Below are 23,353 nucleotides of genomic sequence, written 5' to 3'. Positions count from 1 at the left end.
AGCCAAGAAACATTTTTGCTCTAAAATTCTCAATACTCTGAGCCTCACTCTTTTCAGTGTGTATGTACTTCCCCTGCCGAACATCATAGAAGCATTTGGATTTACGCTACTTTCTTATGCAGATGATACGCAGTTGGCCATTACACTCTCTCAAAATTTTAGTGCGAGAGCCTCTCTTTCACATCCCTGGCTTAATGACGTGGCTAAACAGATGAGCAGAAATTGAAACTTTATGGGGATTAACGGGGAAAAACAGAGGTAATAATATTCGGAAACCACTGCAACATTTGGTCCCCTGTGTGGTGGCCAGACTCCTTGGGCCCTTTTCCTCTTTGAAAGCGCAGAGTAAAACACTTAGGAGTTTGGCAGCAACAAAAACTCACCTATCCCATGCTATCTTCATAAGCTAATAAAACCTTACATCCTTTCAAAGTCCCTGCAGGCTTGTGGCTCTTTGTTGGCAGTGGTACCATGGATTTACAATGCAAAAATAGGGGATGCTCCTTTAGATTTCTTGCCCCAAAAATTTGGAACAGCATGCGGCCTAGTCAAAGGAAAAGTCTTTGTGAAGCAGTGTTTCGAAAATTGCTGAAAACAGTGCTTTAAATGGGAAGGTACTAAGTGACTGCACTTCTTTAATTTGGAAGGGAGAGTACCGGCACTTCTAAGGAGCAAACAGATACTCTAAAGAGTGAGTACTTGGGTTTCTATAATTCTTTTTAAAGCCCTGGCTGAAAACATGGATCTTCAATTAATCCATCTCATTCTAGTGACCTCCGTATCTAAGGGAGCCCTCATATAATAGAATTTCGCTTTACACCTTCTTAGGTATAATTGCTCTACAGAAAACGGTAAATAAATACATACTGTAAATACCATCGTCAACGTGCCCATACGAGGAATTAAATGGCTTGCTCACCATGTACTGCATGAGGGTGGTATTAAAACATGTTGCTAAGCTGCTATTGGTTCCTTGTCCAGAACCTCCCTCAGAACATCAATGTGTACTCTGCCGTAACAGGTAAATATGGAATCCGGCAGGACAGGGATAAAAAAATAATGGAACAGTTTTCGAGTCCTCTATAAACTATTCTTTTAAACAACATAGAGAGTTTATGGTGAGTCCTCTTTAAACAGTTATTTTACACTGTAAAATATTTCTGGGGACAGGGGTAATGAACAGAGGAGGGGTCTGTATGAGGAATCATCAGCTTTAGTGTTTCAGCACCTAATGTTAATGCTTTTGATTGAACAAGCACTCTGCCAGTCAGAGCCTCCATGTCTCTTGCTCTTAAATGGGAAGAGGAAAAATGGATAAGCAATGTGCATGATTTCCCTCATATACACAATACAGGATGCAGAGAAGAAACAGATTAGTAAAGTGTTGACAGCAGTCTTAGAGAAAAAAGAATGAAGTATATTTCTAGTTAAATAATAAACAGCTCTATTAGTGGAATGGTTTTAGTGTGCGTTTTTTACATGACTGTATTCTTTTACATTGTATGTGTTTTTCAGATATGTTTAGGAAAGAGTGAGGGTTCTGACTTAGCAGTTTAAATTCAAGTATGAATAGTATTCGTTGTAGTAATCTCAGTGGTTAAACTGCGTTTTTTTTTAATTGCAGGTCTGGTCTATTACAGTCATTGTTTTGAGTAAGAAGTATGTACGAGTGCCTCATATGTTTACTTCCAACCTACTCTTTGCTCAGGTTTGTAACTACTCTTACTCTATGTTCTTTTCATGCAGTGCTGCCTTATCCCCTCTAGAGACAAAGTCCCTCATTACGAGTGTGGTGTTTTAGGACCACCACACTCGCGATGGCAGTCGGATCGCCGCAGACAGGGCGGTCTGACCGCCCTATTATGACTGTGGCAGATGGGCTACGGTCCAACCACCGGCACCCCCAGGTTGCCGCCTGTCGACAGCCTGGTAGTCTCAGCAGTCGCAATCCGCCAGGACATAGCTGCAAGCAGTGCTGCCCTGGGGATTACGAGTACCCAGGCAAAGGCTGGCAGAAAGGCAGCGTCCGGGCCTCATGGGGCCCGCTGAACTGCCCATGCACTTGGCATAGGCAGTACAGGGACCCCCATGAACAGCCCTGTCACGCATATCACTGCCGGAATTACGGGCAGTGAAATGCACGACTGGTGCTGTCGTACTCAACGCACACATTGCCGCCGGCCCGATTACGAGCAGGCATCAATGTTGTGGTGAGTTTTCCACCAGCCCAATGGCCGGAAACCATATTTTTGCCCGCTGGCCCAGTGGAAAACTCCTAATAGGGCGGGCAGAATACCACCAGCATTGGCAGTTTGCTGGCTGCAGCGGCCAAGTCGTAAAGAGGGCCAAAGTGTTGTGCATGTGTTTTTAACAAGAGTGAATCCAGGGCACGAAAGTACAAACCCACGTAACATATCCTCTTTCTTATTTTTCTCCTTCAGAGAAGGTGCTTGCCATTGGAATGCTGTACAGATGAGTTGTGCTTGTTGAGGTACATCACTTCAAATCACATAGAGCGTAGAGATTACTTCATACAAATGCACACATCTCTGTTGGAATGGGAGGCTTTCCTGTCAAAAGTCATGTTGGTGCCACTCGGGGTCAGGTGGATGCTTTACCACCTGGATGCTCCTTGGGTCCGAGTGTCATTGCTAGACACAGCCTGGTCAAAAAGGTTTGAGCTTGTCAGTACTAACTCCCATATGAAGCTGTCATCTGGATTTATTGCCACTGTATAAAAAACAACAACAAAAAAAACGTGAATGTGCAGTACCTTTTGAGGCATGAGGGGAGGATCCATGCAGAGTAGTTATCACCAAACAAAAATATAGCTAATTCTCAGAGTCCCCATAACATTAATTTTGTTTCTTCCAACACTGTTAAAGGGCATTGGACCCACAGGATCTAGAGGAAGGAGATTAATTCTCTAGTAGCACACTATGCTACAGAGTGTACACCATGGGCATCGGTAGCAGGGGGCTTCCTGACCCCTTCCACCCTTCAAGCTCCGACAACTACTTTGCCTTTCAGTCAACAGCAGTCAGCGCTGCCCATCTCCTGCCCGACCCCTAATAGGTTATGTGAAACATCACTGGTAAGCTAGAGAAACAGTAGTGCTTTCTCACCTGTGTGAGCTTCCCTGCAGTACCTTCTTCCTCTTTGAAACCCCAAGCAGTTTGTTGTTTCCAGTACGAGCCTTCTGCTACCACGGAATTCCTAGAGGATCACTCCTCCATGCCTCCCATCCCATGTTAGTATTTGTAGAGTCATAAATATCTTTTTCCCACCCTTGCTTCCCTAACCTCCGCTGGTTAATGGTTTCTCTCTATCAGTGGCAGCTTCTGCATTGGAGAGTATGGGCTCCGCCCTCCCATCTACATGCCCTTTATTTTAAAATTCGTGTTTCATTGTTTAAAATATATTGCATTTGAAATACATCAGTGCCTGGCCCGAGGTCCGATTGCGGCTCAGATGGCCAGGCATTGACAGTGTTACATCATTAGGTAGGCCTTACTGTTTTTTAGCTCTTCATTCTAGTAAGGACACGTGGTGCTGTACAGGTGCTTGGAACCGATGGAAACAGCCTGATTGGCTGATAGCAGTCTGTTTTCAGTGTTTACAGTAAGACAGAAGCTGTCAGGATCCACTGTGGGACAGCAGACTGAACTTACCAGAGGAAAGCGCACTAGCTAAGGGCTAACATCAGCTGTTTGCAGAACAGGTGTGAGTGTGTTAACTGGAACCTTAACCTGGGGTGTGAGTTTCAGAATGATTGAATATGAAATACCCGTGAGAGTATAGTCTATAAATTCGACATTTAGAACATGAAAGAACGTCAAAACAACAATCTCTTCTGACCCAGCTACTTAGGAGAGTTCTTTCGGTAGACTCTCTGTACACTGCCAACGCTCCCTCTGGGTACTTTATCAGCTGTCAACAGCCGCATCCTGTATCGAGACGGGATATACTGCCCAGTACTCCACCTCAATCAAAAAGCAACATATACACGGTAGAATTAAGGACCATTAATTAATATTTATTGTACGCCGTGCAGGCAAATATCTAAAGGCAGACAGGCTCTTAGTATGACAGTTTTCTTTAAAAGTCCAATTCATTATTTCAAAACCTATCTTTTTTATTCATATTAATTTCCCCCTGAGCCTAATTTAGTAGAAGAAATAGCGTCATTTACAACAAGAAATTGAGCACATTTGGAAGGTGTGTTTGGTGTATTGATCATTGAGATGCTATTCTCTGTCCCTATTGCTGACATAGTCCCTTTTTCTATATAGTTTCACAAAGCGCACTATGAAATAGTATCCACGGAAATCACTGTCACATTGTGAAAGGGGTGACAACAAGAAGAGCAATAGGGCATAAGGAACAGAAGGGAAAGGTACAGGCAGCCAGGGAGGGGATTGGGAGGAAGAACTGGTTCCACAGACAGCAGAAGGGAAGATGGATCCCTAGAATGAAAATGGAACGAATGGAAACGGGGAGCCGAGAGCAGAAGCCGTTGGAGTCGGGGATAAGAAAAGGAGAGTGAACTTGGATACCAAGAAGAAGGGTTGCCCTCACCACAGCATGGGTGCTTGGCAGCAATATAAGAATGTAATTACACATGGCAGACTACCATCATGGCTGTGAATGCTCTTGCAGGCACACCCTTAGATCTTGATGACTGTGATGCAGCTGGCACTGCATGTATCCCACGTCTCCCTCACCATTGCTGAATGGTTGTGCCCGTAGTGTTAGGGGTGAGGGCTATAGGTACTCAGTCTCTATGATGAAATAGCTCACAAAATGACAATGGGGCCGCATCCTCACCCATGTTCTGTGTTGACCATGCTCAGCGCTGGATTGCCCATTTATCTCATCGGGCTCGGTTGGCTGAATGTGATGGGAAATGTTTGATGTCCCAAAAGTGAACTGGCTATTGAAGAACTTAAGGATCTCTGTTCCTTTAGGAACATACCTAATCACGTTTTCCTATTGCTGTATATCACATGAATGGGCTTGGGCATTAGTTAGAGTCAGTGATGGCTTTTGTTGCCCATAGGTTCCATGCCTAGGCTCTACCAGGGTAGGTTTGTGAAAGTGACAGCAGGAACTGAATAGCCTTTTAATCATATAGCTCTGTCATGAATGTCCTTCCTTAAATTTGCTGCAAAATGCACCATTTGCTCTCTGTGTCCCAAACGTTTCCCATGAGAACTCAAAAACTCTCATTCAAACTGTCGTGCTTGCTTGCTCCCTGCAATTCAAGGCAGGTTTTCGTGCCCCACCTCTTTAAATTTCACCTGCAGCCTCTGTTCTCTGTTGTGAAAGAAAACACAACACTTAGGAGAAGCCTAAAAGTCTAATATGTTTAATGTAAAAAATAACCACTGTGCAACAATAACAAGTCCTGACAAATGCTGTTGCAAAAGACCAGAGCTTTCGCCCTCAATCAGTTGAGCATATAATGCAGAAATCCATAACTTTTTAGCACACGTTTGTGCAGTTTTTTCTCAATGCAGGTGAATGGCAACAAGAGCATTTGATCAATACTGTTACTAAAGAAAGCTATACAATGAGCAGATGGTAGGATCTTCCCATGAGAAAGAAATTGAAATATATGGAGGAGTAGATAGAGAAGACACAAACAAGCATGAAATATACATTAATTTTGATTCTTGATTTCTCCAAAATAACTGAACAAATCTACATCAAATCACAAAAAACTAACTTTCTGGACCAAGATCTAGCTTCCTCACAAAATTCATTTGCTGGCCGAGTACCTCCCAGGTGTTAGGGAAACAACGTTTCCAACCCTCCTCAGAGTGACACAAAGAAAACATAAACACCAGGCAAGGCACCGGAACAGATGAAATGTTTGTTGAGGTAACAATGTTTATTGGCAGGCCAAGGCAGAAGGCAAACGCACATCCCAGTGTTATGCCTTACAAACAAGCAACTTCTGCTACGAGTCCAAACATGGGCAAGCATATACAAAAATAGAAATGCTGCATATACACAAACCTCAAGACTACAGAGTAAAATTATACATAATGCAGTGTGGGTAAAAACAAGTGAACAGACAACAGGTGGACTCATTGCAGGCAGAAGGAAGCTGTGACCTTGCTTGTAGGTTGGCCTGGTTTGATGAACTTAATGTGTAAGACAGAGCTAATGGCTTGGAGAGGTTTGTTTGCACAGCTGGAGTAGGTGTCATGGAGTTCAGCAGGGAAGTCTTGGGGCAGTGCTAAAATAGTAATATGGACAAGGGGACCCATTCAGTGAATGAGAGGGGGAGCACATGAACAAGCTTCTTGGTCAAGGACAGGAAAAGATACCTTGGTGAGATTCAGATAATGCATGAGAGAATTGGAACTAAAGTATGATGTCTATGTGAGATATATATATACATATATACATGAATATATATATTTTCAATGGCACGTGTAGCTGCAGATACACATGCTGTGCATATGTCGCCATCTAGTTTTGGGCTCGGAGTGTTAAAAGTTGTTTTTCTTTGAAGAAGTATTTTTTCGAATCACTGGATCGAGTGACTCCTCCTCTCGATGATCGTGCGCATGGGCATTGACTCCTTTGTTAGATTGTTTTATTTCCGCCATCGGGTTTGGACGTGTTCCCTCTCACTCAGGGATTTTCGGTTTGGAAATTCTCTAATCTTTCAAACTTTTCTCATACCGTCGGTATTGTTTCAAACGCAATTTCTTTCTGCACTCGATCCAATAGTACCGTCAGGATCAAGTAAACGCTCTTTTGGGGCGCTCGCACCCTGTTTTGGCCTGGTCGGCCCTACTGCGTCATAAGCTAATGGATCGGACTCCATTCCGATTCTGTCCTCAGTGCTACACCGAATTTTCATGCACTGACCAGCACTAAGGGCCAGATGTATCATCACGGCCCTTTGCGATTTGAAAATAACGATTTTTAAGCAATCGCTATTTCCGACTCGCAAAGTGCCATGTATCACATTTGCGATTTGGTAATAGCAATTTTTTTTAAAATCGCAAATGCTATTACCGAATCGCAAATTGCGATACCACCCCATACGCAGCTATGGGCCTGTTGGCCTGTTGGCCCATAGCTGCGAATTTTTTTCATTTACAAAATTGCGATTTCTGACCCAGAAATCGCAATTTTGGAAATGCAAATGGGCAGGGTGCTGGGGGCCTAAGGCCCCGTCTGCTGCACCCCAAAAATGTTTTGGGGGACATGTAAGGTGCACACATGCCAAAAGGGCACGTGTGCTTTACATGTTCAATTTAAAAATGCATTTAAAATGCATTTTAAAATTTTGCACCAGGTTACACGTGGTTTCATGCCATGGTATTTTGCATGTGCAAAATGCCATTCTGCAAAAATTAGCAATTTGCGATTTTTTGCAGCATCGCCTTGCGACCTGGAATTTGCGAATCGCAAATTGCGACTCACAATTTCCAGGTCGCAACGCAAGAAATCGCAATTTTAGCGATTTCTTATTTGTGGTCTGCGAATGCCTTTCATGCATTGCAGACCACTTTTTTTGCACTCGCAAACGGGCGAATTTAGCAATTTGCACCATTTGCGAGTGCAAAAAATGTTCATACATCTGGCCCTTGGTCTGTAATCTCTGCCTTTTTCCGGAACATCTGGAAGAATGCTGTGAGGCGTGTCGGTCTTTTCAATCGAAGAAAACGTTACACTATCGAAGGGCAAGAAGGCTGGAAATGGCGTTCAAACTCACAGAGTCCACCACTGACGTCCTTGAAGAGGAGCAGGAACAAACGGCAGTCCGAGGCTCTGACTCCGAGTAGGGTTCAGATGATGACAGCCAGCCAGTAGCAGCAGCACAGTACGTGAGTACACCTGCCCCAACACCAACATATTAAAAATTGGGCAAGACCTTGGGTGCATCACTGCCGTTAAGCCATGGTTCCATCCGGAAACAATTAATCGTCGACCGACCCTTGGCGCCCAAAAAGGCCACAGCACTCCAACAGGTTACCACACCTGTTTTGGTGTCGGGTCGAGCCAAAAAATACAAGCCTCCACCTCCGAACTGAGTCAACGCCCAACATCATCAGATTAAAAAAAAGTATGCTCTGCTTCGGAGCCGAAACCTCGGCAAACAGCTTCAGACCCGTAACATCTTGGTCCAACTTCGGAGCTGAATAAACCCTCATATACAGAGGAAACAGGGCTTTCAACTAGAACGCGGCATGTGCCAAAAATACTTAGTGAACATTCCTCTAAAAGCACAAAACATGCTTCTGAACATCAAATGGAGGATTCAGACATTCAATCCATTTTGGAGGTTATGCACAGCAAACAAAAGAGAATCCAAATCCAGAAAGAGACTGGAAAAATTATGACTTCTCTGCCTCCACAGACTTAAAGGAAGTTGGCATTTCAGGAGACTCTGGATACTGCCCCACCACCTGCAAACATTTACATGCGGAAGGAAAAGCCCAAATCTCTTGAGCTCTCTCCACCACATTCATCGCAACTTTCCTTTTTACCACCACCTCTGACTCCACCACTTTCACCATCTCACTCTCACACTTCCTCACAAGAAGAAGAAAGGGGTGATTCCAGTTACACTATAGATCCATGGGATATGTACAATTTGGATCCTATCCCATCTGATGGTCCGGATCTGTATCCTAACAGACCATCTCCACCAGAGGATAGTACAGCATATAATAAAGTTATATCCAGAGTAGCTGCTTACCATGGAGTACAATTGCATAGAACCTTTAGAGGAGGATTTCCTTTTTAATACCCTGTCCTCAACTCACAAGCAATACCAGTGTCTAGCAATGCTTCCTGGTATGCTTAAGCATGCAGATGAAATATTCAAAGAAGCAGTTAAAGCTAGGGTTCTAACACCAAGGATTGACAAAAAAATAAAACCTGAACCAACAGACCCAATTTACATCACACAAGCAGCCAACCAATGGTGTATTGCTAATTCCCAGACCTTGTTAGCAAGATACGACAGGGCACATTGGGATGAGATGCAAGAATTATTGCAAATATCCTACCCAAAGAACACCAAAAGCGGGTGCAACAAATTGTAGAAGAAGGTCAGGCCACCACAAATAACCAAATTAGGTCTGCTCTAAATGCTGCTGACACTGCAGCTAGAGGAATTAAAACCAGCATCACCATTAGACGACATGCATGGTTGAGGTCCTCAGGTTTCAAATCTGAGATACAGCAGGCGGTCTTTAATATGCTGTTTAACAAACAGCAGCTTTTTGGACCAGAGGTGGACACAACCATAGAAAATCTCAAAAACGATTCTGACACAGCAAAAGCCCTGCGAGCTCTTCATACCACACCATTCCGGGGTTCCTTTCGAAAACCACAATTTAGGGGAGGTTTTAAAACACAAAGTACAGAGGCTTCCATCTCCATTCAAAGCATGGCCAGCAGTATTACCCAAGGAGGTCATGCAGAGGCTCTTGCAAGGGACAAACTTTTAGGGCCACAGGTAAATTTCCAGCCTCAAAGGGTGCTTCAACATCCACAAAATAATGACTTCCCAAATTTTCCACAGCACCATACATCTCCTGTGGGAGGAAGACTGCAACAATTCCATTCTCACTGGCAAAACATTACTACAGATCAATGGGTACTCTCAATTATCGTAAACACGCAAAGTGTATGGGGTGGTATGAGAGAGAACAGGTCTCTTAAAGCCTGTTCAGAAAGCGCTTGTTGAGTGCGTAATTAAAAAGAGATGTATGGGTGTGATGGGTGGCTAAACTTTTGAGGGAGTTTTCCTTTACAGACTAGGTGGTCTCACACACATTATAGTATCATGCTTCATCATATGACCACCTAGCCCCAACCAGGTAAGATGATACTACCTGGGCGGACTCAACCTCGTTAAAAGAACTGCAGAGGGAGTGCTGAGATTTAATCTAACTGGATAGTACAAGGGATCCAGATAAAGGTAGTGAATAATAAAATTACCTTACAAATCACCTGTTTTGTTTAAGAACTTTTTAATGAAGGTGTTCGTAGGTAAGAATAAAAACAAGGGTAAAGACTCCGTTGAGAATGATGACTCGAGGGGTCTACAAATTGGGGACCAACATGTTTCTGCCAACACGGAGCCAACAGGTCTGGGGCATTCATCAGGGTCGGGGATCCCTACGGATGGAGAGCAAAGTTAGATGCTCAACAGAATGAAAAGTGCTCAAAGAAAACAGGCCTACCTGGGGAATTCTGGGGTGAGGCCCTGCGATAAAAGGCGGTTAGCTTCTGGTCTGAGATCTAGCGATGGGGGGGGGTTGCCCCTCATAGTCACACTTACTCCAAATGCCGCAACCTGTTTGTGCACCTAGAGTCCGTGTCCCAACCACTCGTTGTCACAGTCTCTAACTTAAACGGCAGTTAGTGTGGGGTTAGATCACTCCCTATACTCTCTCCTTGTGTTACAATACTTGGTTATTGCCTAGAGCTCATCTCTACTCCACCAAACATTCCACCTTGTTCTTACACACTCTCTCGAGAACACACTATTCCACTACAACAGGAGGTACAATCTCCACTACTGAAAGAGGCAATAGAAGTAGTTCCCATCTCACAGCAACGAACATGAGTATATTCCCTATACTTCCTTATACCAAAAAAGGATGGTATTCTCAGACCCATTCTCGATCTCAGGCCTCTATATGTCCTGTCAGAGCATTTTCACGTGGTCACTCTACAGGATGTCATTCCCTTGCTACAAAAACAAGACTATATGACTATGTTAAACCTAAAGGATGCTTATTTCCACATTCCTATACACCCAGCTCACAGCAAATACCTAAGGTTCGTAGTAACAGGCAAGCATTATCAATTCGAGGTACTACCCTTTGGGGTATCAACAGCACCAAGAGTGTTCACAAAATGTCTAGCTGTAGTCGTAGCATACCTCAGAAGGCAACACATGCATGTCTTCCCTTATCTAGACGACTGATTAATAAAACCCAGTACCATTCCAAACTGCAAACAACACACACAATACACAATAGATACCCTTCACAAATTAGGGTTCATAATCAATTACCAGAAATCCCACCTTCAGCTAGCACAAATTCAACCTTATCTAGGAGCAATTCTGACTACTCAGTCAGCATTAGCCTACCCAAATCCACAACGGATACAAGCGTTTCACTCCTTCATATCCCAATTACAAGTCAATCAAACTTACACAGTAAGATTTGTCATGAAACTATTCGGAATGATGGCATCATGCATAGCAATAGTGCCAAATTCACGTCACGTTCATGTCTCTCGCGACACTGGTCTCAGGCACATGGTCAGCTACAGGATCTAGTGTTGTTAGACCGCCAAACTTACAAATCTTTGCAAGTAGTGGAATCACAACAACTGAGCAAAAGGGTGGCCATTCCAGGACGCTGTGCCATAGACCATAATCACAACAGATGCGTCAATGACAGGTTGGGGAGCCCATCTCAACAATCTCACAATACAAGGGGAATGGGAGTTAATCCAGCAAATTTACTACATAAGCCACTTGGAATTACTAGCAATCAAAGCATTCCAACCACAGATCAAACACAACATATTCTTAGTAAGGACAGACAACATGATAAAAATGTATTATCTGAAAAAACGGGGGACACATGCATCCCAATTGTCCCTTCTAGCATAAACAATATGGGCAATTCACAATCACATTCACCTGCTAGCAGAATACATCCCAGGGATACACAACAAGCTAGCGGACCTTCTAAGCAGGACGCACCAACAAATACACGAAGGGGAGATTCACCCACAAGTAATTCAATATTACTTTCAAATGTGGGGAACACCAAACATAGACCTTTTCACAACAAGCGAAAATGAAAAATGCCAAAACTTCACATCCAGTTACCCACACCCTCAATCCAAGGGCAATGCTCTATGGATCAACTGGTCAGGGATATTTGCTTACGCTTTTCCCCCTCTCCTGTTAATTCCATTTCTGGTCAACAAAATGCATCACACTTCCCTCACTATGATGCTCATAGCTCCCATGTGGGCACGTCAACACTGGTACACAACACTGTTGGATCTGTCAGTAGTACCACATCACAAGCTTCCAAACAGACCTGTTAACTCAGAACAGGGGTCAAATCAGGCATCCCAATCCCAGTGGGCTCCACTTTGCGATTTGGCTCCTGAGGTCATACAATTTTGATGCCCACAACTTCCTTTAGAATGTATGGACAGTACTACGCAAATAAATATAAACATTTCGTATATTACTGCCATCCTAAAAATATTGATCCACTTAAAGCATGAGTACAGGATATTGTTTGTTATTTGCTGTACTTGCAAAAAGTAAATCTTGCCTATTTGTCTATTAAAATTCATTTAACAGCAAAATCAGCCTACCTACAAAACAGACAATATACCTCTCGGTTTAGGGTTCCTGTTCTAAAAGCATTTCTGGAAGGGCTTATACAAATTATTCCACCTAGAATACCACCAACTTCTGTATGGAATCTTAATATTGTTCCCCAATTTGAACCCATGCACTCTTGCACTATTCAGTTTCTCACATAGAAGGTTGCATTCTTGGTAGCAATCACGTCCTTAAGAAGAGTAAGTGAAATTCAAGCATTTACTTTAGAAGAACCTTTCTTCCAAGTACACAAACACAAAGTAGTACTTAGATCAAATACAACATTTTTACCAAAATTGGTTTCACCTTTTCATAATAATCAGTCAGTCAAATTGCCAGTCTTCTTTCCACAGCCATATTCTACTGCTGAAAGAGCTCGCCACACTCTTGATCTCAAAAGAGCTCTAATGTATTATGTAGGCAGAGCGTAAGACTTTCAAAAAACTAAACAACGTTTTGTTGCTTTCCAACAACCTCATAAAGGTAACCCTATTTCGAAACAAGTATTAGCTAGATGGATTGTAAAATGTATTCAAATCTGCTTTCTCAAGGCAAAAATGCATTTATTAGTGCCTCCAAAAGCTCATTCCACTAGAAAAAAGGGTGCCTGAATGGGCATTCTTAGGAAATTTACCAATGGCAGACATATGTAAAGCAGCCACATTGTCCACACCACACACATTCACTAAACGCTACTGTGTGGATGTGTTATCTCAACAACAAGCCAATGTTGACAAACTACTTCAACTCCTACAGGCTAACCACTGCTTACTTGGAGGAGAACTGCTTTTCAGTCTATGCACAGCATGTGTATCTGCAGCTACACATACCATTGAACAGAAAATGTCACTTACCCAGTGTACATCTGTTCGTGGCATGTAGTGCTGCAGATTCACATGCGACCTCCCTACTCTCCGGGAGCCTGTAGTCATTGTAGTACTTAATCATGTAAATATATAAATACATTGCATGGACATCTTCATTACTTTCTATATATTTTTGTACATACACAATTCTTCACTCCTGACTTTACCCTCCTGCGGGAAAATAATCTAACAAAGGAGTTGATGCCTATGCTCACACTCGATCCAGTGACTCGAAAAAAGACGACTTCGAAGAAAAACAACTTGTAACACTCCGAGCCCAACACTAGATGGCGATATATGCACTGCATGTGAATCTGCAGCACTACATGCCACGAACAGATGTACACTGGTTAAGTGACATTTTCCATATATCTCAACACCAGGTATGGACAATAACTTTGCCAACCTCCTCAGCACGATGAGGCAACAAGTCCATGAGTGGGAACTCCACCCACAAGACCTCTTCTGCTACTTCCGTAGGTGGGACTTTCCAGAAATAGCCTTGTTGGCAACCGCAGAAAACACCAAATGCCCAAACTTCGCCCTCAGGTTCCCATAGTCAGTGGGCAGTGCACTGTGGATGAACTGGTCAGGGATATTTGCAAGTTTTTCCGCTTCTCCCTCTCTTCTCCATTTGTGGTACAAAGGCTTTGGCAGATGTCCCTCATGCTCATCCTCATGGCTGGGCTTACCAGCCATCGTTCACAGCTCTGCTTGAACTCCCCATGGTTCTGCATGAGAGCCTTCCCAACAAGCAGGACCTTTTGATGCAGACCCTTGGAAAAATCAGACACCCAGATCCTGGGTTGCTCAACCTTGCAGTCTGGCTCCTAAGGTCATAGAATTTGGTTACCTCAACCTTCCTTTGGAATTTATGAGTATTCCTAAAGAAGCACACAGACCTACCTCCCGGGCTTGCTGTGCGGCAAAGTTGAAAAATTGTATGTGCTACTGTCACTCAAAACACATTGATCCTTTTGAAGCCACAGTGCAGGACATTTTACGGTGCAGGACTAGCCTTCACCTCCCTGTGTCTGCACTTGGTAATTGTGGCCGCCTACCTTGAGAATAGACAGCACATCTCTCTCTTCAGGATTCCAGTCATTAAAGCCTTCATGAAGGGTCTCAAAAGGGTCATTCCTCCTTGGGTTCCACCGGCATGGAAGCTCAACATTGTACTTACAAGATTCATCGGCCCTCCGTTTGAGCCTTTCCACTCCTGCCTGCTTCAATTCCTCTCTTGGAAGGTGGCATTTCTTGTTGCTATCACTTCACTCAGCTGTGTCATTGAGCTACAGGCATTTACCCTTGAAGAACCCTTCCTCCAAGTCCACAGGGACTTCCACCCTTATCAGTCTGTTGAACTTCCTGTGCTTTTCCGACAAGCTGATTCTGTTGCACAACAGGCTCTCCATACTTTGGACATAAAGCGAGCCCCCATGTACTACACTGACAGAACTAAACCATTTAAAAAGACACAGCAACTCTTTGTTGCCTTCCCCAAACCCAACAATGGGAAGGCTCTATCTAAGTCAGGCATTGGTAGATGGATCATCAAATGCATCCAGACATGCTATGGCAAAGCTTTAAGGACTCAACCACTCTTCCTAAAGCCCACTCCACTTGTATGAAAGGAGCCTCTATGGCCTTCCTGTGGAACATCCTAATAGCTGACATATGCAAAGCAGCTAATTTGTCCACACCACACTTTCACAAAGCATTACTGTGTAGATGTACTAGCATGCCAACAAGCTGATGTTGGTCAAACAGTACTTTATACACTCTTTCAATCTACTGCAATACCCACAGACTAGCCCCTCCCCCCACCCCCAGCACCCTGAGACCCTACCGGGTGAGTAGTGCGCTTAAGAAATTACTTGATTTATTGATTGGGAATACTGTTTTACATTCTATGCACAGCATGTGTATCTACAGCCACACATGCCGCATACGGAAAATGTTACTCTGTAAGCATGTTTGTGGAATGTAGTGCTGTAGATGAGCCCACGCTCCTCCCCAGACACCTGTGGTTGTTGCAGTTTCCTTCGCTATCTTCTTTTCCTCTTTTGCATGGACATCTTTCTATGCTGTGCTCTGCTTTACATTCCATCCTCACCCGCTGTGCAGGGAAAACAATCTAACAGTTGAGTTGATGACCATGTTCATTACCAGCAAGAGGAGGAGTCACACTGCCTCCTGACTTGAAAGACTTCTTAAAAAAAAAAAAAAAAAAAAATAACTTTCACACATCCGGGCTTAGCACTAGATTGCAGGAGTATGCCCAGCATGTGAATCTACAGCACTACATGCCATGAACAGATGCTTAAAGTGTAAATAACATTTTTGATGGCCTATGAGGTTGTAGATACACATGCTCTGCATAATCCTGACATCTAGTGTTGGGTGCAGAGTGGTGCAGGTTGTTTTTTCCTAGAAGAAGTGTTTCAAATCACAAGATTGAGTGACTGCTCTTCTGTGATCTTGCGCATGGGCATCGACTCCTTTATGAGATTGTTTCCTATCCCCCATCGGTCTCCGACGTGTGTTCCTCCACTCAGTCTTTTCAACTCCATTTGGTTTTCAGTCTCTCTTTTATATTCCAACGGTAATGTATTAAATTGCGTTTTTCTATCACAGCGCTCCTTACGCTCTTCGTTGGCTCGGGCTTCGACCAACTGCCCCTTGGGGCGTTATCGCCTGTCTTCGGCCTACTTTCTGCATGGTTTCGGCATTGACAGAAATGGTTCCCTGATGGAAAGTACTTCATTCAGCTTCTGTCCTTGGTACCACGCTAAGTTTCCGCATACCGACCAACATCTTGTGTACAACCTTTGGCTCTCTTGATTGCCGTGAGGCCGAATGCGACGCCTGTAAGTCATTTAGATTCAAAAATACCCTTTGAGATTGAAGGGCTCATGGACTGGAAATGGCTCAGAAGGTGTGGGATGACACCCCAGACCTCTTCGGGGAAGAACACGCTCAGGAAAAACCCACAGCGTAGGAAGAGGAAGCCTTTTCCATCCAAGAGTCCGATGTGGAGTTTGACATTGAGAGCCAAGAACTCTCCTCTGCCCAGCGCCTGAGTATTGTGGCCCTTGCTCTCCCACAGAAAATCCTCAAGAAGGCCCTACAGCCTGTTCTAGAGGTCGCTGGTCCACCACTGCCATCCGGCCATGGTTGGTACCAAAAGACGTTTTCAGCCGCACTGCTTTTTGGCTGGGCACTGAAAATGTCAGCAAAGGCTAAACCATCAGCCTCGGCTTGACCTCGACTACCTCGGACTGAGAGATCTTTTTGGTGTCGATCTGAACCTCAGGACCGATCCGGCAGCCGCCTGCTTCGACCACGTTGTCAACCAAGATCACAAAAGTGCAAATTTTGGGCTGCAAAATCTTTGGAGTCCAGGGACTTGGGTCAGACTTCCACCAGTCCTTCTCCAATTGAGCCAATTCTAGAAAAGATGGATGCTAGACAGCACAAACCTCATATTCAGGAAGGCACAGGCCACATTATGGCTACACCTTCCTCTCCTGTGCTTCCAAAGAGAAAATTGACTTTTGACGCAACCCTGCACGTTCCTGTCCCTTCAAAGAAGAGTACAAAGGGCAAGGTTACTAGCCCAGCTCTCCACCACCTCCACTTCCACCTCCTCATCCTCCACCATCTTCATCACCTCCACCTCCCTCTCTCCACTATCCACCTCAATCACCATTACAAGAGGATGACACACCTTAGGGGTCACCGAAGTCTTAAACTGAGGGGTTAAAGGTCCTCCTGATGATACAGATCCATGGGATGCTTATGACCCTCATTATATTACACCAGATGACCCGGATCTTTACCCTGTTCGCCCATCCCTTCCAGAGGACACTACCTCCAACCAACAGGTAGTTTCTAGGGCAGCAGTATTCTACCACTAAGATTTTCACAAAGTGCCATAGAGCAGGACTCCTTGTTTGACACCCTCTCCTCCATGCCTAGGGACACGCAATTTCTTCCCGTGCTCCCTGGTACGCTCAGACATGCAGAGGACATATTTAAGGAACCTGTATGCTCTAGAGTGATCTCACCATGAGTGGATAAGAAATATAAGGCGGCCCCTTCGGACCCACTTTACGACAGGGGACAAGTACCACCTGATTCTATAGTGGCCACCACTGCCAGTAAATGGACTGATCGTCAAGTCACTGGGGACTTTCCTTCCACAGAATACAAGAGTAAACAAATTGATGCTGCAGGCTACAAATCATTGGTGCATTCCCAATTCTCAAGCCGTTTTGGCCCAATACGATTGGGCGCACTGGGATGAGATAGAGAAATTGCTGCAATACCTCCCTGAGGACAACAAATTGTCTCTGAGGGCCAAATTATTACAAGCAGCTCAGTCCAGTGCGCCCTTGATGCAGCGGACTCAGCTGTCAGGGGGGTAAATATCAGTATCCTCTTGAGTTGAGAAGACATGCTTTCAGGAGCGGCCCGTCTGTATGGTTGAGCCACACCCTGCCCCACCTTTTTCCTGACATCAAGAGTGTCTGTCAGGCTGAACAAAAGTCAGCCTGACAGACACCCTTTTGGTTCAGGTCAGGCAGCCAGGAGCTGGACATGTGCGAAATGTACAGGCTCCTGGCTGCCTGGGCTGAACCTTGATGGGCTATAGAAGTCACAGCTCCTGTGGGTGTGACCTCATCAGCCTGGCAAAGGTGCCTCAAGGCCCTCCCCCTTCATGACGAGGAGGAGCGTCACTGACTGCTTCGGACCTGGGTGCTTTAGCTTTAAGCCCTGAAGTGCCAGGGCTGAGTGTCAATCAGTGACCCCTCTTCACAGAGTAGGGTGGGGTCATCAGTCTCACTCACCCCGTCCCACTCTGTGACAAGGGAAGCCAGCAGTCTCAACCCTCCTGGGACCTCTGAGGCTTCCCTGTCAGAGCTGCTGCTCTTGAGGTGTTTTTTTTTATTTTTGGTGCATTTGTGTATGTATGAATGTATGTGTATTTGTTAGTGAGTGTTGTGAATGGGTTTGTGAGTGCAGGAGTGAATGAATGGGTGTGAGTGAGTTGCATGTGTAACCCCCACCTACTTCCCACGTATAATTACCAACCGCTACTGAACGCTTGGCTTTGGTGTTCCGGCTTCAAGCCAGAGGTCCAACAGGCAGTTTTAAACATGCCCTTTGACAAGGAGCACCTGTTTAAACCACAAGTGGATACAACACTTGACAAGATGAAGGAGGACACTGACACTGCCAAGGCCATGGGCGCCTTAGAAACACTCATATAGAGAGTTTCTGTCATCTAGGGAACAGGGGAACATACAAATCCTCCACAACAGGGGTTTGTTTCCATGTCACAGAGCAGACAGCCTCAGTCTTCTCACAGTGGAGGCAACTTCAGAGGCTCCTACAGGGGATCAGATAACAAAGGGAGAGGAAAGTGTCCTACCACACGTGGGTCCTCCTCCCCTGCCAAACAGTGACTGTTTACACCTTCTCCCCCCCCCCCCCTGAACATCCAGCACCTGTTGGGGGAAGACTTCAATATTTTCACACTGTCTGGGACACCATCACCACAGATCAGTAAGTCCTTGCCATTATCCAACATAGCTATTGTCTGGAGCTCATTACCACACCTATCAATTTTCCCCTTGCACCCACAGGTTATCGCAGGAGAACTTATTGCTTCTTAAGCGAGAGGTCCAAGCCCTTGTTCTCAAAGGGGCCATAGAGCCTGTTCCTTTGCAACACCAAGGTTCAGGAGTATAGTCCCTGTACTTCCTGATTCCCAAAAACGAGGATCCTTCAGACCAATATTGTATCTCCGACCTCTAAACAAATACATCCTGTCAGAACATTTCCACATGGCAGCTCTTCAGAATGTCTTTCCACTTCTACAGCAAAATGATTTTATGACAGCTCTAGATCTAAAAGACGCCTGCTTTCACTTACCAATTCACCCTGCACACCGAAAATATTTAAGATTTGCCATTGCAGGCAAACATTATCAGTTCAATGTCGTTTCTTTCGTGGTGACTACCGCTCCCAGGGTGTTCACAAAATGCCTAGCAATACTCACAGCGCACCTGCGAAGACAAAACATCCACGTCTTTCCCGAACTGGATGACTGGCTCATCAAAGCAAGTACACTGCACCAGTGTCAACAACACACTTGGATGATAGTTGATCTCCTTCACAAACTGGGGTTCACTCTCACCATTCCACATACCCAACCACTAAAAGTTCAACCTCACGTGGGAGCAATTTTGAACGCACAGTTAGGGTTAGCACACCCCAATCCAGCTTGCACTTAGAATTTTCAAACACTTCTGCGTCAGTTTCAGGAAAATTAATCCTCTATGGTAAGGAACATCATGTGTCTCTTGGGAATGATGGAGTCTTGCATTGCCATAGTTTCCCATGCAAGACTATACATGCAACTTCTACAGTCTTGTCTGTCTCGCCAATGGTCTCGGTCACAGGATCATCTGGAAGATCTAGCATTGTTAGATCACCAAACTCACCGTTCTCTGCAATGATGGAACACCAACAACCTTTTAAAGGGACGGCCCTTTCTAGACCCTGTTCTGCACATCACATTGACCACAGATGCATCACGGACGGGTTGAGGTTCACATCTCCAAAACTTGATGCTGAACACCGGTCCCTACACATCAACTACCTAGAACTTCAGGCAGCGTTCTTAGCACCTAAAGCATTCCTTCCTCACCTGTCTCACAAGGTTGTCCCAGTCTGGTCGGACAACATGACAGCCATGGATTAATTACAAAAACAGGAGGTGACACGGTCTTCACAACTATCACACCTCTCTCAGACCATATGGAATTGGACTCTTTACCATCACATGCATCTGTTGGTGGCGTATCTTCCGGGAACGGACAATGACTTTGCAGACTTGCTCAGAAGGATGTAGCAACAAGTCCACAACTATGAGCTCCACCCACATCATGCTTCAAAAGGTGGTGGACTCCTCACATAGACCTTTTCGTCATAGCAGAGATCGCAAACTTCGCTTCCAGGTATCCACACCCACTATTCAAAGGCAATGCCCTATGGATGAGTTAGTCAGGGATATTTGTCTACGCTTTTCCATCTCTCCCTCTCATTCCATTTCTGGTTCAGAGGATCAGGCAGACCATGATCCTTGTGGCTCTTATCTGGGCATGCCGGCCCTGGTTCACCACACTCCTGGATCTTTCAGTAGTCCCACACGAGAAGCTCCCTAACAGCCTGGACCTTCTCACCCAGTATCAAGGACAAAGCAGATATCAAAACCTCAAGTCACTCAATCTTGCAGTATGGCTCCTGAGGTCATAGAGTTTGGCTGTCTAGGTTTGCTTGCAGACTGTACGAACATTCTCAAGAAAGCCCGCAGACCCACCACTAGAGCTTGTTATGCTGCAAAATGGAAATGTTTTGTTTACTACTGCCAACCCAAACGCATTGATCCTGTCAAAGCCATAGTACAAGAGATTGTTTGCTACCTGCTTCACTTGCAGAAAGCAGAACTTGCCTACAGTTCCATATGCTTAAATCTCACAGCTTTAGCTGTATATCTCCAAAACATAGAACAAATTTCATTATTCAGAATTCCAGTAATACAGTCTTTCATGGAAGGACTAAAACAAGTTATTCCATCAGTGCCTCCAGTTCCCTTGTAGAACCTTAATATTGTACTCACTACACTCATGGGTCCCCCATTCGAGCCACTTCAGTTTCTTTCATGGAAGGTGGCTTTCTTAGTCGCCATCACGTCACTCAGACGTGTTAATGACCTCCAGGTACTAACCTTAGAAGAACCCTTTTCCAAATTCATAGAAACAAAGTAGTTCTTCGAACTAATCCTACATTTTTACCTAAAGTGGTTTCACAATTTCACCTCAATCAGTCTGTTGAGGTCCCAGTTTTCTTTCCTCAACCAGATTCCTTTGCGGAAAGAACCCTTCAAACATTGGATGTCAAAAGAGCTCTCATGTTCTATATGGACAGAACTAAAGACTTTCGGAAAACCAAACAACTCTTTGTAACCTTTTCCTCACCTCATAAAGGCAACCCAATATCCAAATCATGAATAGCCAGATGGATAGTCAAATGTGTACAAACTTATTATGTTAAGGCCGAAAGACCTTTACCTGTTTCTCCCAGAGCACATTCTACTCGTAAAAAGAGAGCTACTATGGACTTCTGGGAAACATTCCCATAGCCGACATTTGTAAGGCAACTACATGGTCTACACAACACACCTTCTCAAAACCTTATTGCGTGGATTTTTTTACACGCCAACAATCCATTGTAGGTCAGGCAGTTCTCCGTACTCTTTTCTAGACAGCTGCAACTCCCACAGGCTAGCCACCGCTTCTAAGGAGGCACTACTTTACAGTCTGCACAGAGCATGTGTATCTACAACCACACATGCCTTTGAACGGATTATGTTACTTACCCTGTAAGAATCTGTTTGTGGCATGTAGTGCTGTAGATTCACATGTGCACTCCCTCGTCCCTGGACATCTGTGGCCGTTGTAGCTACATTGTACATGTATATATTTGTACACTTTGCATGGATCTCTATTTTCCTACACATTCCTTACACTTCTTTCTCTCTTGCCTTCAGAAAAGCAGTCTAACAAAGGAATCGATGCCCATGGACGATATCACAGAGTGGAGAAGTCACTCAATCTCGTGACTCGAAACACTTCTTTGAAGAAAAACAACCTGCACCTCTCTGTACCCAACACTAGATGGCAGTAATATGCAGCGCATGTGTATCTACAGCACTACATGCCACAAACAGATGCCTACAGGGCAAGTACAATATCCTTTCTTTCTCCCCAACTATGGAGGAAAAATATTCAAATTCAGTCAATCCACATGTGCAACTAATCATCAAATTCATTATCTCAGTTTCTTACAGGTTAGTCATTGAATGGAAAAGATTATTGATTACTAATTAGCAATTCATTAGAAACCGGGTGAAAAACTCAAACTTCATAATAATATCACATGGCAACTAATAATGTAACTAAGCAATTATAATTACTATCTAATCATCACCCGTATCTTATTAATTATAATTTCTTGATTTCATTAATAGTTGCCTTGTGATAATACCATAAGTAATTGAAAGCATAACAAGTAAATAATAATCTTTTCCTTTAAATCGGACATTATGTTCATGTGATCAAGACTCAGATCGAAATGCGGCATTATTTGTTCCCCAGAGTACTGCTTACTTTGTTGGTTTAAAGAATGGGAGTGGTAGCGCAGGAGGCTAGCACCGGCACGAATTGTTGAGCATTACTGTGCAACACAAATATCTATCTATCTATCTATCTATCTATCTATCTATCTATCTATCTATCTATCTATCTATCTATCTATCTATCTATCTATCTATCTATCCATCTATCCGTTGCATATGTGGCCCTAGGTATACTTCTGCCTTCTGATGTTGGTCCCAGACACTTGCAGCTTGTTTTTCTTTGAAGGGGTTTGAGTTATAAGACCTGTTGTGACTCACCACTTGGTACACAATACACCAGTACACTTGGCTCCATCACAGGTTTTTTTCTTCCTCCATCACGCTTCGACATTCAAGAAAGCTTCTCTAAGGTTGAAGTGTTAAACACACCCAGTCTTAGTTTTTAGTTCCTTCTCTGGTCCAACAGCTTTCCCTTTCAGTTCTGCTATGTGGGCAACACTATTTCATTGAGGAAAGCTTCTGTTCACAACAACAAGACTTCAGATCAAATGAGTAATAACTGGGGCAATTTAATGCATAATGGCCTTGAGTTGCCATCCTCTTCAGAGTTTGCCAAGACTTCTTTGGAAACACACCTAAGATAATGTTGTGGGACATACTCCATTCTCGTCTGCCCTAGGTGTGATTCTAGAATGACCAACATGAGGTCTGCAACCTCTGCCTCTCTCCAGACCATGCAGTTACATGCTGCAAAATCTGCCTTGCATCCTGCTTGAAGAAAACATTAACATACAGGAGGTGGGTGCACTACAAAATACAGAGACAAGACTTGTAGGTGACACCTGATATTTTTGGAACTAATGATATAGCAGGCAC

General features: G+C 44.2%; 1 protein-coding gene across 4 annotated transcripts in view; it reads left to right on the top strand.

Moving 5' to 3' along the window:
- GPR155 (G protein-coupled receptor 155) overlaps positions 1 to 23,353 on the top strand; it is a 363,043-nt gene that overhangs the window by 208,800 nt on the left and 130,890 nt on the right. For all 4 annotated transcript variants that reach the window (XM_069225375.1, XM_069225377.1, XM_069225374.1 and 1 more), the window contains exon 6: positions 1,625 to 1,708. In XM_069225375.1, coding sequence (XP_069081476.1) covers positions 1,625 to 1,708 — 84 coding nt within the window. The remainder of the gene's footprint in view (positions 1 to 1,624; positions 1,709 to 23,353) is intronic.

Source organism: Pleurodeles waltl, chromosome 3_1, assembly GCF_031143425.1.
Source record: "Pleurodeles waltl isolate 20211129_DDA chromosome 3_1, aPleWal1.hap1.20221129, whole genome shotgun sequence".
Lineage (NCBI taxonomy): Eukaryota > Metazoa > Chordata > Amphibia > Caudata > Salamandridae > Pleurodeles > Pleurodeles waltl.
The sequence above is the reverse complement of the archived record's forward strand: the minus strand, read 5'-3'. Positions and strand labels throughout refer to the sequence as shown.